Here is a 20032-nt window from a genome sequence, read left to right as displayed (position 1 = left end):
AAATCAGATCACCCCATAATATCTGACTTAAACACTAGAAAGCTGGTTCACAGTTGGGTGGTGTAGAAGGAGGGGGTTTAGCAGGGATGGTAAAGAAGAAAGCCATGCTGTACTGCAGAATCCTCAAAAGGCTCAGGAATTGGCAACACCAAGGAATTATGGAACTAGAAGTGAAGATAGAGTGAAAAACAGATGGCACAGATTAAAGTCTTTTGAAAAAATAATAACTAACACACCAGATCCCCTCCTCCACACCAGCAGAACACTACAGGATTATCTTTTAGAGAAGGCAAACAATAAGGTTGCTGGGTTAGAAAAACAAGACACAGTTGAGGGTATACAGTCTGAAAACAAGGGCATCATAAAAAATGTTACTTAGTGTTCTTAAATGTTTGACATTCTGCCACACCAGCCTTCTTCTCCAACTCAGCTCCCAGAATACTGGAAAGCAGACCTAGATGCTCTAGGCCAAAAGACTCAAAGAGTCTTTTCTAGAGAGTCTGACTGGCCTCAAGAAAAAGACCTAAAGGCACTAAAACTGGAAGTTTTCAACTGAAATGGCCCCACAGTGAAGCCCACTGTAGATAAGCATCAATGACCCCACCACCATACCGCTAATTTGAGATATTAAAAAAAATGAACCTACGGTGTCTAACTATAATATATGTTCAAGCACATTTGTCAAACTGATAGGAATAAACTTAAAGGGGACCAAGTTTCACTATATATTTAATAAAACTAAAACTTCAGATCTTATTCATTAGAAATCTGTGATTATTCCCACATGCTCTGCTGAATATCTGTGCATCTTCTATTAAATACAAGGTCTAAAATTAAATTTAAGTGTTACTGGAAGATGGTGATAAAAATCACTTGAAGGACATGGCCCCTGCATTTGCAAACATAATTTTTTGCTAAGTCATTTTTAAAATATATTCTCTAAAAGAGGTGAACAACCATAAGGGTATTAACGAGAGCATAATTAATTTGAACAAAAATCGAAAAAACTACATTTCTTTAAGTAAACTAAAATTCAGATATTTTCTTCATTCACTATCTCAGAGTAATTTACATCTTCTAGCAACTTTTCCTTTTATCACAAAAAAGATCTATGATGCCATTATTTGCATAAAACAATTTGGCTTTTCCTCCCTCACTTAATTTTCTATAACACATCTGGCTTACAAATTCTGCTGAACCATAATGTAACCTGTACTAGTATATACCATACCTTCAGGCAGAATTAATGAGTAATTTTATCTCTGCATTTCTCACAACACCTGGATTATCTTTCACTCATGCACTCAGTATCTGTTGAACTGAATAAATTTCTTCTTTATCCAACTCAGTGTTTTTCATCAAGTAGCTTAATTTCTTACAGAAACAAAACACTAAATTTCTGTATTACTTAAAATCTTTTTGGCACTGTATTTTTGCCCTAAGTTAAGTCAGTTTTACATGTATACATTTTAAAAAAGCATTCCAGAAAAGTTCCCAAATAATTTTGAAAACCAAATCTGCAACAGTTTCCACTTTAAATTATTTACTGCACTGGCATCTACTATTCGAAAAAAAATTTTTTTTCACATGAAATATACTTATCCACACTCTTACCCTTGCTGGGCCATAGATCTATTAAAAACAGTCTGCCCCTTAACTTTCACAGCATAAAATAAACATTTCAGAGAGTAAGAGAATGAATTTCATAAAATGCAGTCAAAATCTCTCCTCTCTTGGTATCTTTATCAGCATGATGCAAAGACTAGTATTAGTCTCTTTAGAAGTCTTAAAATTTTCATGTTTTCTAACTAGGGCTTCCTATAACCCCTATTCATTTGTCAGTCATTAGAAAAACAGGAGCTTTCTTTCTTTCTTTTTTAGTCATTATAAGGTTTTGAATTAATTCAGCAGCAATTTCACCATGTTGTGCCTTTCAATTTCTTGAAGAATCAGACACACACGCACACACACAAAACCCCTGAATCCAAAAGTGAGCCAGGCTATAAGGGAGAAGTGTGGAAATTAAAAGCTGGTAACAAAATCACGACAAAATCATAGCAGCAGAAAAGGTCAATGCCATTATAGGAAAATATGAAAACTGCTGAATATAAACCACTACCTTCCAAAAGTTATTTTTTATTATCTGAAAACATCTTTCCTTTTGCCTGTAATTTATTAGCTTACTGTGGTAAGAATGATTACTTCATGTTCCACAAAAGCAAATATTAGAAATCTTACACTGATTTTTTTTTTAAAGTAAAAACAATTATTACTTGGTCATAGTTTATTTAGTAGACAAAAGCTTTCAGTTGTATATCTGAAACTAATATATTATATGACAATTATACCTCAATAAAAAAAATTTGTTTAAAGGCTTCAATAAAGTAGAAAGGTAGTGACTGGTGAGAACATCACGACCCACAGATATACACAACTATGGAAACATATAAATGTTTAAATTCAGAAAGTAAAATCACTGAATGAAAATATAAAACTTGTTAGAATTTATCACAATAGTGTGTAAAAACTGCTCTTGATCATGACAATGGCCATGATTATTATCATGCTGACCTGAATTTCCTCCCAGATGTCTTCATCCAATAAGGTAGCTGCTCTATGGTGCTGCAAAGGGACTATCAAGCAGTGCCCTTCAGTAAGAGATCGTAAGTTGGGTAAACATAAATAAACCTATAGGAAAAAAGATGCAAAGATGAAATGTTATTGCTATTTATTCTCAGTTCTGAAAGATGAGCTCCTTGTAGGTTAACATGGCTATCATTTAATAAAATATACCTGTTCATAAGTAACGTATTATAGTTTAATATTTTAAAGACATTCACTATTTAAAATTTCAAAACTCATGAAGATATCTTTCAATAAACCAGAAATTTATTGCATAAGTCTCAATTTTGACTGCTATACCTCAAAGATTAAGTTTACCAAAGCGTAGAATGAACGACACTTTACCCTTCATCTGAGAAAGCTATATGTCTTCAAAGCCCTTGAAACAACAAAAATTTTGCAAGAATGAAAAAAAATACATGAGCTCGTAACAATATGGAAGTTAAACTGATGCCTATTAATCAGGTCTTCCTTCTCTCACTGGCTGAGAAAAGGGAAATAATCTCTGTATGGCTTTACAGCACTGGTTAAGTTCTATTTGTTTACATACATGTATTACCTACAAGCTGGCACTATTTTTCCATTTTACACCAACTGTTTTTTTTTAAAAAAAAGGTCAATTAATATGGATGTAGGAACCAAAAGGTGTTCATAAGGACCATAAATATTCTTCAGAGGCTTGATCCTATTTTTTAGAATTTTTTGTCAGGCTTTAGCTAGAAAAATTTTATATAAGAGAAGTAATTAATGAATTAATAAATTTTATTTATTTATTGCTTTACAAAATAATGCAAATTTTTAAAACTTTGCTATAAGAGGAAAAACTAGGAGTGTATGTGGATATGGCTATCTACTTAAATTTACAGTTAAATCACAACAATACTTACAATTAAAAACAATATCAGGAATAAGCATTGGAGAGATGGCCAAGATGGTGGAGTAGGAAGACCCTGAACTCACCTCCTCTCACAGGCACAACAAAATTACAACTAATTACAGAGCAACTATCTGTAAGAACAACCTGAAGACTAGCAGAAAAGATATTCCACAACTAAAGACATAAGGAAGGAACCACAATAGAGACAAGTAACAGGGGTGGAGATGCACTATAGTCAGGATCTATACCCCCAGGTCAGCAACCCATAAACCAGAGGAATTTTACAATCACAGAAGTCCTCCACAAGGAGCAAGGAGTCCAAACCCCACACTGGGCTCCCAGGCAGGGGGCTTGCACCATGAAGATGAGTTCCCAGAATGTCTAGCTTTGAAGGTTTGCAAGGCTTGAATACAGGAGAGACCCCGAGGGCAATTAGGAAATAGAGACTCCATTCTTAATGTCTGTCTGCAAAATCTCACATGCTCTGAGTCCCAGCACAGAGGCAGTAGTTTGAAAGCAGCCTGGTTCAGACCCACCTGCTGATCTCGGAGAGCCTCCAAAACAGGCAGGAAGCAACTGTCCCTCTGGGGACAGAAAAGCTGGCAGCAGTCACTTTTGGCAGCTCATTCTACCTCAATAACACCAGCACCAGCAAGCACCATTTCAGAATCCTCCCTCTAGCTTATTAGTGCCAAGGACCAGGCCTTCCTTCCAGCAAGCTGGCACCAGCCCTAAGCCCTGCTGGGCATGCAATGAACCACTTGAGAAGCCTACCCCAACCACCAGCAAGACAGCAGCAGCCCCACACCCCACAGGGAGACACAGGTAACCATGAGGAAAGCCTACTCTGCACTCCAGTAGACCTGCAGTCATGCTGAGAGGCACCACAGGCAACCAAGCTGGGGGCCAGCCCCACATACCAGCTCCCGAACAGAAGTCGATCCCACCACAACAGAAGGGTACATGCAGCCCATATAGGGGGCACCCCTAGGAATTTGGCTCTGGTAATCAAAGGAATGCATGCTGCTGGGCCCCACAGGATGTCTCTTATATAAGGCTACTTCTGAAGATGGGGAGAAGTAACTGACCTACTTAACACAGAGTAATAAGAACACAGAATTGGGTAAAATGAGGAGATGAAGGAAATGTTCCAATTGAAGGAACAACACATAACCTCAGGAAAAAAAACAAAAAACAAAAAACAACTAAACAAAGATAAGCAACTGACACAGTAAAGAGATCCAAGATAATGATCATAAATGTGGTAAGTGAACTTAGGGGGAGAAGGAAGGAACACAGTGACAATTTCAAAGAAGATTAGAAAATATAAAGAAGAACCAAAGAGAACTAAAGAATACAAGAACTAAAAGAAAAATATATACTAGAAGGAATTGACAGTAGATTACACGATACAGAAGAACTGATCAGAGATCTGGAAGACAGAGTAGTGGAAATCACTCGAGCGCAACAACAACAACAACAACAGGACTATAAAAATGAGGACAGTTTGAGAAAGACCTCTGAGACAACATCAAACATACTAATATTCACATTACAGGGCTCCCAGAAGGAGTAGAGACAGAAAAAAGGGTAGAAACTGTATTCAATGAAATTAAGGCTGAAAACTTCACTAACCTTAAGAAGGAAACTGATATCCAGGTACAGGAAGCATAGAGACTCCCAAACAAGATGAACCCAATGTGTCTGCACTAAGACATATTATAATTAAAATGGCAAAAATTAAAGATGAACAGAGAATCTTAAAAGCAACAACAGAAAAGCAGCTACTTACATATAAGGTAATTCCCATAAGGCTATCAGCTGACTTTTCAGCAGAAACTGCAGGCCAGAAGGGAATGGTGTGATATCTTTAAAGTGATGAAAAGAAAAAACCTACAACCAACAATACTCTACTTGGTAATGTTATCATTCAGGTTTGAAGGAGATTTAGTGTTTTAGGGAAGCTGCTGCAAAACACAGGGAGATCAACTCCATGATGGGTGATGACTTAGAGGGCTGGGATGGGGAGGGTGGGAAGGAGTTGTGGGAGGGAAGGGATATGGGGATATATGTATGGATGCAGGAGGGAAGGGATATGGGGATATATGTATGGATGCAGCTGATTCACTCTGTTGTACAGCAAAAACTGGCACAACAGTGTAAGGCAATTATATACTGATAAAGAGCTAAAAAAAATCAATAGAAACAAACAAACAGTGTTTTACGGACATACAAAAGCTAAGCGTTCAGCACTACTGAACTAGCTTTATAAGAAATGATAAAAGGACTTCTCTAAGTAGAAAAGAAAAGGACATTAACTAGAAGTAAGAAAATTATGAAAGGAAAAATCTCACTGGGAAAGGCAAACATACATTAAAGGTAGTAGATCAACCACTTACAAACTAGTAGGAAGGTTAAGAGACAAAAGTCATAAAATTATCCATATCCACAATAAGTAGTTAAGGGATACACAAAACGGAAAGATGTAAAATATGAAAAAAACCTTAAACATGGGGGGAAGGCAGTAAAATGCAGTATGGTTAGAATGAGTATAAACTTAATGGATCATCAATTTCAAATAATGATTTTATATATACATATATATGTAAATATATATGCTGTTACATATGAACATCATGGTAACAAAAAAATCAAAACCCTGTAATAGACACACACACACAAAAGAAAAAGAAATCCAAATGTAACACTAAAGATAGTCATCAAATCACAAGGAAAGAGAGCAAAAGAAGAAGGGGCAAAAAAGAACTACAAAAACAACCCCAAAACAATTAACAAAATAACAATAAAGACATAGAGCAACTAATCCAGTAAAAAAACAAGAATGATATATATGCTGCTTACAAGAGATTCACTTCAGATCTAAACATATGTACGCCAAAAGTGAAGAAATGAAAAAAGGTATTCCATGCAACATGATACACCACATTAACAAAGTGAAGAATAAAAATCATATGATCATCTCCATAAATGCAGGAAAATCTTTAGACAAAATTCAAAACTGATTTATAACAAAAGCTCAACAAAATGGGTGTACAGAGAACATACACCAATATAATACAGCCATACATGACAAATTCACTGTCAACATTATACCCAACAGTGAAAAGCTGAAAGCACTTCCTCTAAGATCAGGAATAAAAACAATGCCCACTCCCACCATCTGTGTTTAGCCACAACAATCAGAGAAGAAAAAGGAAAAAAAAAAAGAATGCAAATTAGAAAGGAAGAAGTAAAATTGTCAGCGTTTGCAGATGACATGATACTATACATAGCAAACCCTAAAGATGCTACAACAAACTATTATAACAAATAAATGACTTCAGTAAAGTTGCAGGATAAAAGATTAATATACAGAAATCTATTGTTTTTCTATACACTAATAATAAATTATCAGAAAAAGAAAGCAAGAAAACAATCCCATATAAAACTGCATCAAAAAGAAGAAAATACCTAGAAATAAACTTAACTAGTCATGTGAAAGACCTATACCCTGAAAACTATAAGACACTAATGAAGGGAACTGATGATACAAAGAAATGGAGAGATAGGCTGTGTTCATGGATTGGAAGAAATAACATGTTTTAATGTCCATATTACTCAAAGCAATCTACAAGTTTAATGCAATCTGTATTAAATAACCATGATATTTTTCACAGAATAAAAGACCCTGAATAGCTAAAGCAATCTTGAGAAAAAAGAACAAAACTGTAGGTATCACGCTCCCTAAGTTCAGTTGATCCTACAAAGCTACAGTAAAATCACAACAGTATGATACTGGCACAAAACAACACAAAGATCAATGAAGCAGAATAGAAAGTCCAGAAATAAACCCATGAACCTATGGTCAATTAATCTATGACAAAGGAGACAAGAATGGAGAAAGGACAGTCTCCTCAATAAGGGGTGCTGGGGAAAGTGAACAGCTACACATAAAAGAATGAAATTAGAACATTTTCTTGCACCATATACAAAAATTAACTCATAATGGATTAAAGACAAAATGTTAAGACCTAAATCCATAAAATTACTAGAAGAACACTACAGACAGAACACACTGTGACAAAAAACAAAATGGTACGTTTTTGGATCAGTCTCCTAAGGCAAAAGAAACAAAAGCAAAAATAAATACATGGGACCTAATTAAACTTAAAAGCTTCTGCACAGCAAAAGACACCATCCACAAAATGAAAAGACAACCTACTGAATGGGAGAAAATATTTGCAAATGATATGACTAATAAGGGGTTAATATCCAAAATATATAAACAGCTCATAAAATTCAGTATCAAAAAACACAAAACCCAACTGAAAAATGGACAGAAAATCAGAATAGACATTTTTCCAAGGAAGATATACAGATGGCCAACAGGCACATGAAAAGTTGCTCATTATTTCTAATCATCAGACAAATGCAAATCAAAGCCATAAAGATATCACCTCACATCTGTGAGAATGGCTATCATCAAAAAGTCTACAAATAACAAATGCTGGCAAGGATGTGGAGAAAAGAAAACCCTGTACACTGTTGTTGTGAATGTAAACTGGAAGTCACTATGGAAAACAGTATGGAGGTTCCTCAAAAAACTAAATATAGAACTATCATATGATTCAGCAATTCCACTCCCAGGTATATAACCAAAGAAAATAAAAACAATAATTGAAAAGACACATCACCCCAATGTTCACAGCAGTACTATTTACAATAGCTAAGATATGGAAGCAGCCTAAGTGTCCACCATAGATGACTAGATAAAGAAGATATAATATATAAATACACCCACCCCCCACACACAGATATACACAATGGAATATTACTCAGCCATAATAAAAGAATGAATTCTGCCAAATGTAAAACATAGATGGACCTAGGAGGTATAATGCTTAGTGAACTAAGTCAGACAAAGAAAGACAAATACTGTATGTTATCACTTATGTGGAATCTAAAAAAATAAACAAATGAATTAAATAAAACAGATACAGAGAACAAACTAGTGGTTACCAGCAGAAAAGGGTGGGGGAGGGGCAAAATAGCAGTAGGGGTTTAAAATATACAAGCGTCTATGTATAAAATAAATAAGCAACAAGACTATAACGTACAGAATAGGGACATACACCTATTATTTTGTAATAACTTTAAATGGAGTATAATCTATATAAATATTGAATCACTATGTTATAAACCTGAAACTAACATAACATTGTAAATTAAGTATATTTCAATAAAAAATAACAAATAAATAAAATACAAAGAAAAGGAAGCCCACTCTTGCCACTTGTATTTAGCCACAGCAATGAGACAAGTAAAAGAAATAAAAGGAATCTAAACTGGAAAGAAAGAAGTAAAACTCACTCTTTGCAGATGACATTGATACTACATTTAGAAAATCCTCAAGATGCTACCAAAATACTATTAGAATTAATAAATGAATTCAGTAAAGTTTCAGGATGTAAAATTAATGCACAGAAATCTGTGGCATTTTTATATACCAATAACAAACTATCAGAAAGAAAAATTAAGAAAACAGTCTCATCTAACAGTTGCATTAAAAAGAACAAAATACCTATAAATAAATCTTACCAAGGAGGTAAACAAGTTGTACTCTAAAAACTATAAGACACTGATGAAAGAAAATGAAGATGACAAAAATAAATGGGAAGAAATTCTGTATTCACAGACTGGAATTAGTAATATTGTTAAAAATGACCATACTACCCAAGGTAACCTGGAGATTCAATGCAATCCTTAACAAAATACTAATGGCATATTTCATAGAACTACAATAAATAAATCTAAAATTTGTGTAAAAATACAAAAGACCCCAAACAGCCAAGACAATCTGGAGAAAGAAGAACAAAGCTGGAGGTACCAAATAGAGAACCCAGAAATAAACCCATGCTTACATGGTCAATTAATCTACAACAAAAGAGGCAAGAATATACAAAGGGGAAAAGTCTCTTCAATAAATGGTGCTGGGAAAACTGGACAGGTACATGCAAAAGAATCAATCTATAAAAAAATAAAAAAAATAAATAAAATAAATAAATTAAAAAAAAAATAAAATAAAATACATTTTGGAGACCTTAAAAAAAAAAAAACAATCTAGACTACTTTCTCATACCATATAAACAAAATAAACTCAAAACAGATTAAAGATTTAAATGTAAGACTTGAAACCATAAAACTTCTAGAGAAAACACAGGTAGTATACGGTTTGACATCGATCCTAGCAATATTCTTTTGGATATGACTTCTCAGGTAAGGGAAACAGAAGCAAAAATAAAGAAATGGGATTATGTCAAACTAAAAAGCTTTTCCATAGTGAAAGAAATCATCAACAAAATGAAAAGGCAGCCTACTGAATGAGAGAAAATATTTGCAAATGATAGATAAGGGGTTAATATCCAAAAATATACAAAAGAAGTCATACAACTCAAGATTAAAAAAACAAACAATTTATTAAAAAATGGGCAGAGGACCAAATAGAAACTTTTCCAAAGATGATACACAGATGGCCAACAGACATATGAAAAGATGCTAAATCTCACTAATAATGAGGGAAGTGCAAATCAAAATCACAATGAGATGCCACCTCATACCTGTCAGAATGGCTATCATCAAAAAAACAAGTAACAAGTGTTGGTGAGGATGTGGACAAAAAGGAACCCTGCTACATTGCTGGTGGGAATGTAAATTGGTGCAGGCACTATGGAACACAGTGTAAAGCTTCCTCAAAAAATTAAAAATAGAACTGTCATATGATCTAGCAATTTCACTTCTGGGTATTTACCTGAAAAAAACAAAACACTAATTCAAAAAGATATATGTATAGCAAGCTATATGTTCACTGCAGCATTATTTGCAACAGCCAAGATATAGAAGAAACCTACGTGTCCTTCAATAGTTGAATGGATAAAGAAGATATGGTATATGTATATGTGAGTATATATAGGTGTGTGTATACATATATATGTACCATATATACAATGAAATATAACTCAGCAATAATGAAAACAAAATCCTGGCATTTGCAACACTATGGACTGATGTGGAGTGTATTATGCTAAGTGAAATCAGACAGAGAAAGATAAATACCATATCACCTCACATATATGTGAAATAAAAAAACACAAATGAACAAACATAATGAAACAAAAACAGACTCACAGATACAGAGTACAAATGGGTGGCTGGCAGAGGGGAGAGTTTGGGGATGGAGGTGTGAAATAGGTTTAGGTGAAGGGGGTAAAGAGGTATAAAACTCCAGTTATAAAATAAACAAGTCATGGGGGTATAATATACAGCATAAGGAATATGGTCAATAATGTTGTAATAACTTTGGGGACTGATTTTTACTAGACTTTTCATGGTGATCATTTCATAATGTATGCAAGTAAGTCAATATGCAGTACACCTGAAACTAACATAGTATTGCACATCAACATCAATTAAATAAAACAAACAAAAAACAGTACTGATTCATTAGATGTAAGAATTTTACTATACTAATGTTAAGATAGAAATAATAGAGGAAACTGGGCGCAGGGTATACGGAACTCTGTACTGCCTTACAATTTTTCTATAAATCTAAAGCTGTTCAAAAAATCAAAGTATTTTTTTTATGTAAAGGATAGTATTAAGACAAGAAGGGGATAGATAACTTTCGTTTTTAAAAAAGAGGGAGAAGGTAGGGACAATTTATGATCAGAAATTTTTGTAACTGTCTGACTCCAATGAGTACTCATAGATTCATTAATACATCTGGATTTAAGACATTAACTTTAAATATCAGAAATTCAAGCTGAGTGAGAATTATTGAATTGCTTTAGAATACTGTTAATTATTACTACCTAACGCAAAGTAATTCCTTAGAAACTCATAATCATATATAATTAACTAGGTAATAACTAAAAGGAATAATTTCTTATTGTTTACTCAGATTACTAAAATAACCTATTAGCTAAAACAGATGGGATAAGCAGTCAGATATTGTAGGAAATAGATGAAATTCCTTCTAATCAATATTTCAAACATTTCTATATTAAAATATTCACAGATGAAAGGCTGAAGCTAGATAGTAGTTTTTACAGCTAAGATAGCATAATAAAGCACAGATAGAGAAAAGAGATTCAAATGGTGTTAATATGAAACCAGAATGAAACGAATAGTCCCAGAGGGAAGAAACAGATCAGCTGATGCTCAGCAAGTTAAAGACAAAATGAAGACTTAATACCTTTAAAAATATCTAGTTGGAAAATGTGGATTACCTCACAGCAGAAGAGGAAAACTGAGAAGAATAGGAAAAGGAATGTATGAAATAATATATGAATTGAAGAAATAGAAAATGTCTCTTTGCTAGCCAACAGTTTCCTTTCACTAGTTAATTGAGAAATATACTTTGGGACAGAGCCTATAAAGCAGGAGGCTAACAAAAGGTTTGTACCCTTCACACCTCTGTGCTTCCCTGTACCTAGCCTGTCTTCAGTGCATTAGGGAAAATGAAGTCATTGAAAAAAACCTGAACTTCTTGTAAAGAATTATTGAAAACTTTGTGTTACTTTGTGTTTAATTTATTCTTACATTTTTTAAAGGCAGGGACTCGACTAAAAGGAAATGAAATGTTTATGCATAACGTCATAATTATGAAAATGTAAATGTTTATGTAACAGTCTGGAAAAGAACATGGAAAAATTAATAAAAGTAACTAGTTAAGGTGGGGTTTTTGACTGACTAAATTTTGAATGGAATTTTTTACTTTTATTTTTCGATAAAGTCTAGACGAAAAGAAAGAAAAAGAAGGGTAAGGAAATAAAGAAACCAAAATCCAAACTCATAAATTGACTGTCTTAATGACCTAAAGATATTAAAGACTAGAATTGGAAATGCCAGTTCTTTGGCTACAAAGGGGGGTGTGTGTGTGTGTGTGTGTGTGTGTGTGTGTGTGTACAACAAATAAATTAATATGTATATGTATATTCCCCAACTATTAGTTCCTGAAAACTAGCATTCCTTCATTAAACTTACTCTCCTACCACTTTTTCTCACTCACTCCACTCCAGCTACACTGGTCTTTTTTTGTTCCATAAATGCCTACCTCATTTCCTCTTCAAGGCTTTTCACTCACTGATACCTCTTTCTGAAACATTATTCATTCATATCTTCATGTTGCTTGTTTCCTCTCATCTTTCATACCTTTACTAAAATACCTTCTCAGAGAAGCCTTCTAGACCAGGGGTCCCCAGGTCCCCCCACCCCCCTACTCCGGGGCAGCACAGAAGGAGGTGAGCAGTGGGCAAGCAAGCAAAGCTTCATCTGCCGCTCCCTAATGCTCCCCATCGCTCACATTACTACCTAAACCATCTCCTACCACCCCCCCCACCCCCCCACACCATCTGTGGAAAAACTGTCTTCCATGAAACTGATCCCTGGTGCCAAAAAGGCTGGGGACTTGGTGTTCTAGACCACCTTCTCAAAAAATAGTTTCCCAATATTTTATCACATTTCCTCTCTATATTTGCTTCATAACAACATTTTCTTAAATCAGGGCACTCATTATTACATTTTTTATTTCTGCTCTATATCACTAGAATACAAGCTCCATAAGTATATCTGATTTTCTGCTTTTCTCCAGTGACTAATTAGGTTTTGGCATACATCAGGTACACAATAATTATTTACTTAATATAAGAATTACATTACCAAATGCTGAAATAAGTGACTATTATTAGTGACTATTAAATGAGTGATTACTAACATTTATTGAAAGAAGTAACTATAAACATACATGCTTGGTATATAATGGGATACATGTGTGGTATACAATGATGAGTAACAGAACTAACAGACTACTGGGGGAGACACTCAACAAGTAAAACAAAATACAGTTGACACTTGAACAACATGGGTTTGAACTGCATGGGTCCCATTATATATGGATTTTTTCAATACATACTACAGCACTATATGATCCGTGGTTGGCTGAATCCACACATGTGGAACCCCAGATATAGAGGGCTGACTATGGGACTTGAGCTTCTGCGGATTTTGGTATACAGGGACTGCTGGAACCAATCCCCCGTGGATACTAAGCAACAAGTGTACAATAAACTTCTTCAAATTATGAGATATTCTACAAAAAAAACAAAAGGTTCTATGAGAAAGTAAGGGAAGAAGCAGAAGCTACTTTAGACTAAGTAGGTCTGAAGTGATTTTAATACTGAGGATCAAGAGCCAATCATGAAAATAAGATCACACAGATGGTAAATGGCAGAGTAAGAATTTGAATCCAGGTGGTCTGGTTCCAAAGTCTAGGGCCTGAAGCACTACTCAATGCTGCCTTTCTATAGAGCAGAATTACACAAAATGTGCACTTCATATCATTTAAATATTTATACTCTCTCTAAAGAAGATTCTAAGAATCATGGGAACTTAGAAAAGAAAATATATGAAACACAGAATGAGACAAGACAGATTTCTTAGAATCTTAGAAGTATGAAGAGGAAAATTTACATATACCAGTAAATCGTTTCCTTGCGGCAATAAACATATTTCTTACCTTAACACCTATTGCAACAATAAGGTGCTTGGGAAATTGAGAGCTATCAAAACAATACAGACATTTTTCCATTTGTGCAGCAAGACTCCGGTGTTCAGCAATAGCTTTGTTCCTCTGATTCTTTTCCTCTTCACCAAAACTTTCTCTCTCAGCTGCTTTGGAGACAAACATGTCATCCAGAGTGTAATAGTCTCCATCTGTTTTTCCCATAAACTGAAAAACCAAAATAATAGTAGTGGTGAGAAGGTAGTAGTTAATTCAATTTATTGTACTGTGGCATACTGAAGTCATATCTGTAAATCATGTGATAAAACTCATATTAAAAGAAAAAAGAAAAAGAAAATATGATTAACATTTAAGCTTGACCTGCAGGGATCAATTTATCATCATCATCATCATCATAGCTAAAGTTTACTGAGTATTCACTATGTGCATTCCATGCAATATGATTGTTTTATACCCCTATGAGGAGGAATCCATTATGATTTCTATTTAATAGTGAGGAAATTGAACCACAGAGAGGTTAAGAACAACCTTCACTTTAAAATTAGCATACACTCTAATATTAAACTTACCAGCCAATTTGCTAATATATATATGGAGAGCAATGCTCTCCTTTCTCTTTTAAAAATAATTTTCTTTTTTATTTTTATTGAAGTAACGATTTATAAAATTATATGTTTCATGTGTACAAAACCAAATTCTTTAAAAACACTTTTCTAACATCCTCTTAGTGAGATATCCTGCAGTTCAACATGGTGTGCATTCTGCCTTGCTGCAATAAGTAATAAACCCAACTTGTTTAACTCTGTGTGCCCCTGGTGGTCTTTGGCTAAAACCACTGACAGTATCAAGAAATACTGTTAATTTGGGGGTGTGTGATAATGGTGTCGTGATAATGCTAAAAACTTCTGTTAAAAGTTTATCTTATTGAAATGTGGTTGGTTTGCAATGTTGTGCTGGTTTTGGGTGTGCAACAGGGTGATTCAGTTATATATATGTTTATATATATATGTGTATGTGTGTGTGTGTGTTCTTTTTCAGATTCTTTTCTACTATAGGTTACTGCAGAATGTTGAGTGTAGCTCCCTGTGCTAATCAGTAGGTCCTTGTTTGTCTATTTTGTATATAATAGTATGTATCTGTTAATCCCAAGCTCCTAATTTATTTAAATTAGGAATTAAATGTTTATTTTTATTAAAAAAATAAATCCCAGAACCTCATCTATAAAAAAAATTTAAAAATAAAGAAAATTAGCATACATTCCACATAGAACATAAAACATTTTTCAACCATATCTCAAGGCACCTTCTTCTATACCTCCCCCAACATGAACTGTAGCCAGGGTGATGTCTTTAAAACAAAAATTTTATTTATTTACTTATTTTATTTATGTCTCTACTTAAAGTCCTCAAAGAGCTCTACATTGTGAATACATCAAGTTCAAATTCTTGGTTGGCCTACTAAGTTACAGACACAGAACAACCATGGTAAAATTCTATCTCCTGTCTGTATAATCTTGGGCAGTTATTTAACCTCTCTGCGCTCTCTCTAAGCTTTATTTCCTCACTTTACAATAGTTATAACAATATTATTCATTTAACAGGGTTATCTTTCTTAATCCTTACAACACATGCCTGGCACACAATAAGGACTCATAAATGTGAGTCACCTCAGTCACATGTGATCACATCCCTATTCAAACTCTACACCTTGCCACACTTTTAGTCCCCAAAAGTACTGTTACCTTCAGGCTTTGCACATATTGATCTCTGACCAATTCTGCCCTTAATTTTGCCATTCCTTCTCTTACTCGTTTTTTAATCTGAGGCTTAGATTTAGTTGTCACCTCCATGAAAGAACTTTTCTAGATGGTTCAAACTCCTTCAGTACTATACTCACATCAGTTTCATAAGGACCACACTGTATCAAAAAAGCTCATTAACATATTTTTCTTCCATTAGACTAAGTTCTAAGTTCTAGTCTACTAAATACCAAAAAGAAAATGACTTTTTCTATCTTAACAGGTATTTTAAAAGCTATGAAGAAAGCCAGAGTGCCTGTATTCCTGTCAGAGAAAGTAGATTTCAAAGCAAAGAATATTATGAGGGACAAAGAAGGTCATTTCATAATGATAAAAGGCATATCATCAAGAGGACAAAGTAATCCTCAAGTTTATGCACCTAATAATAGTTTCAAAATATATGAAGCAAAAATTTGACAGAACTGTAAGGGAAATAGACAAACCCACAACTTTAGTCAGAAATTTAAATGCCACTCTTTCTACAATTGATAAAACAAATACAAAATCAATAGGCACATAGAAGACTTGAACAAACTATGAACCAATTTGACATAACAGACAGTGTATCCAACATCAGCAGAATAAACATTCTTCTCAAGTGCACAAAGAACATTTACAAAGATAGATGACAGTCTCAGCCTTAAAACAAAGTTTCAATAAATTTCAAAGGATTCAAGTAACATAAAGTATGTGCACTGAAAACAATGGCTTTAGACTAGAAATCACAACAGAAAGATATATGGAAAATTGCCAAGTATGTGAAAATTAAATAGTGTACTTCCAAATAAGCCATGGATCATCAAAAAAATAAAAAATAAAATCAGAAAGTTTTGGAACTACAATAAAACAAAAAGAGAACATATGAGAATTTGTGGTGTACTGTGAAAGTAGTGCCTAGAGGGGCAATTACAGAATTAACCACCTATATTAGAAAACAAGAAAGGCCTTAAATCAATGATGTCATCTTCCAACTTAAATTAGAAAAAGAACAGAAATAAAACTAAATGTAAACAGAAGAAAATTTCTAAAATGTCATTATTGATAGAATCAGCTAAAAAGATTATTATCAGTAAGGTACCTCTCAGAGCACATTAGCTTCTGTGTCCATACAAGGAATTAATTATCTTCTACTTTTTCTCTTTATCCTTGTATATCTCTCTGTTCTTTCAGGTTTGTCTGTTTATATGTACTCCCCTGACTTACTAATTATTATTTTAACTTCAGACCTTTATCTCAGCCATAATATATCACATTTTAAAAAATGTCAAACTGGTCACTAAAATTTCCATGAAAATAGTGACTAACTATATGATAGGTATTAACAGAAACTTTATCCTCTCAGCCAAATAGCTCTACAACATAGGAATTGTCATTGTCACTTAATATTAAAAAACTAAGGCTAAGAGAGACTAAATAACTTAATCAAAATCACACAATTATTAAGAGACAGAGCCAGGAATCAAACACAGGTTGACTTGATTGTAAAATTGAGAGTGCCTGGCATATAGTAAGCCTCTCTCACTTAAGAAACCCATCTTTAAAACATATAAAGAGAATATTGTGAATATAGTCTATGAAACAGAATAAAAAATTAGAAGAAACCTTATATTTCATCCAGAATACACATACCCAATCATGTTAAGGTACTTATCAAAGAGAATACAGATATCTAATAGGTATTTATCTTTTCTAAAATATATTACTGAGCAGAACATACACTTCTACATGTAACTTTACCTTCATATGATATATTATTATAAAAATATTGTTATTAAAAATCAGTTCATAACTTAGAGAATATATTCAATTCAAATAAAGTCATTTGTACATGGAAGATAGTACTTCTACTTTTTAAGTGCACATTCCATGAATGCTGCTGAACTTCTATGACCTATTCATAGTTTTTGATTCAAATAGGGGACACTTTTACAAATTAAGTCTGAATGATTCTTCAACACAACTGAAATATGATACTCATCTAACCCAGAACAACCTCCTCCTACATCCTCTAATTCTTTGCATTTTCCCATTATCTTCTCTTTGGGATTTGACCCAAAATGTTTTTACTTTATCAGTCACAGACACATCTATGACCTTCCCCCCTCCTCACTATCTTCCAATATTTGGCAACAACAATAATCAAAAATTTTTAATAGACAGACTGTTAACAGATAGTGGAGAATGTAAGTCCAAGAAGGGGAAAAGTGAAAAAATTTGCTGGAGGAAAGGAGGTGAAGAAAACAAGAGGGGCATGAAAATATGCCTCTTTATCATTTAAATAGAGTCTTAAAGAAAACTGATGAGATGATACAATACCAAGATGGTACATCATAAATTTTAGAACTTTGAGAATCTCTGTTCTAAATAAATAAGAAAAACGTGATAAAGTAGTTATAATATTAAAATGAGGAAGCTAAAATAAAGGAGAGTAGATGTCAATACTACCCTAAGTGATCTACAATGCATGCAATACCTATCAAAATCTCTATGATGTTTTTTGCAGAAATAGAAAAATCCATCTTAAAATTCATATGGAATCTCAAGCGACTACAAATATACAAACTATCTTTTGACATATATACACTACCAAATGTAAAATAGATGGCTAGTGGGAAGCTGCTGCATAACACAGGGAGATCAACTCGACAACTGGTGATGACCTAGAGGGGTGGAAATAGGGAGGGTGGGAGGGAGGATCAAGGGGGGAGATATGGGGATATATGTATAAATTCAGCTGATACACTTTGTTATACAGCAGAAACTGACACAACAGTGTGAAGCAATTATACTCCAATAAAGATCTGAGGGAAAAAAAAGAACAAAGTTGGAGGTCTCACACTTTCTGATTTTAAAACTTACTACAAAGCTACAATAATGAAAATAATTTGATACTGGCATAAAGAAAGATATATAGACCAATGGAATAGAACAGAGAGGCCAGAAATAAACCAATTCATATATGGTCAAATGATTTTCAATGAGAATGCCAAGACCACTGATGAATAGGGAAATGACAGTCTTTTAAACAAATGGTGTTGGGGAAACAGGATATTCACATGCAAAAAAAGATGAAGTTGGACCCTTACCTCACACCATATAAAAAAATTAACTCAAAATGCATCACAGACCTAAACTTAAAACCTAAAACTTTTAAACTTTTGGAAGAAATCATAGGGGAAAAGCTTCATAACATTGAATTAGGCAATGAAACATAAAAGCTTTTGCACAGCAAAGGAAACCATAAACAAGATGAAAAGACATCCCTTAAAAATGGAAGAAAATATTTGCAAATGAATCAACAGACAAAGGATTAATCTCCAAAATATATAAACAGTTCATCCAGCTCAATATCAAAAGAACAAACAACACAATCAAAAAATGGGCAGAGGACCTAAATAGACATTTCTCCAAAGAAGACATATAGATGGCCAAGAGGCACATGAAAAGATGCTCAACATCACTAATTGTTAGAGAAATGCAAATCAAAACTACAATGAGGTATCACCTCACACTGGTTAGAATGGGCATCATCAGAAAATCTACAAACAATAAATGCTGGAGAGGGTATGGAGAAAAGGGAACCCTCTTGCACTGTTGGTGGGAATGTAAACTGATACAGCCACTATGGAGAACAGTATGGAGGTTCCTTGAAAAACTAAAAATAGAATTACCATATGACCCAGCAATCCCACTATTGGGCATATACCCAGAGAAAACCATAATTCAAAAAGACACATGCACACCAATCTTCATTTCAGCACTGTTTACAACAGCCAGGTCATGGAAGCAACCTAAATGTCCATCGATAGTTGAATGGATAAAGAAGATGTGGTACATATATACAATGGAATATTACTCAGCCATAAAAAGGAATGAAATTGGAACATTTGTAGAGATGTGGATGGACCTAGAGACTGTCATACAGAGTGAAGTGAGTCAGAAAGAGAAGAACAAATATCATATATTAACACATATATGCAGAATCTAGAAAAATGATATATCATAGTTGCTGTCCAACCTAAAATAATTTCTGACTTCTCAGTATAGGTTAGGACACACGGTGTTGATCTCAAAAGACTTTCCACTTGTCTTTCACAGTAATTTGCATATCTGCAACTACTAAATTTATTTTTCATAATTATTTATTGAATGCATT

General features: G+C 33.9%; 1 protein-coding gene across 1 annotated transcript in view; it reads right to left on the bottom strand.

The window, feature by feature from the left end:
* CWF19L2 (CWF19 like cell cycle control factor 2) overlaps window positions 1-20032 on the bottom strand; it is a 146564-nt gene that overhangs the window by 26237 nt on the left and 100295 nt on the right. Inside the window, exons 13-14 of the mRNA XM_057748615.1 lie at window positions 14073-14285; window positions 2572-2688 (exon numbers count right to left, since the gene is read on the bottom strand). Coding sequence (XP_057604598.1) covers window positions 2572-2688; window positions 14073-14285 — 330 coding nt within the window. The remainder of the gene's footprint in view (window positions 1-2571; window positions 2689-14072; window positions 14286-20032) is intronic.

Source organism: Hippopotamus amphibius, chromosome 9 (genome assembly GCF_030028045.1).
Source record: "Hippopotamus amphibius kiboko isolate mHipAmp2 chromosome 9, mHipAmp2.hap2, whole genome shotgun sequence".
Classification (NCBI taxonomy): domain Eukaryota; kingdom Metazoa; phylum Chordata; class Mammalia; order Artiodactyla; family Hippopotamidae; genus Hippopotamus; species Hippopotamus amphibius.
Note: the sequence above shows the minus strand (reverse complement) of the source record. Positions and strands in the feature narration are given on the sequence as shown.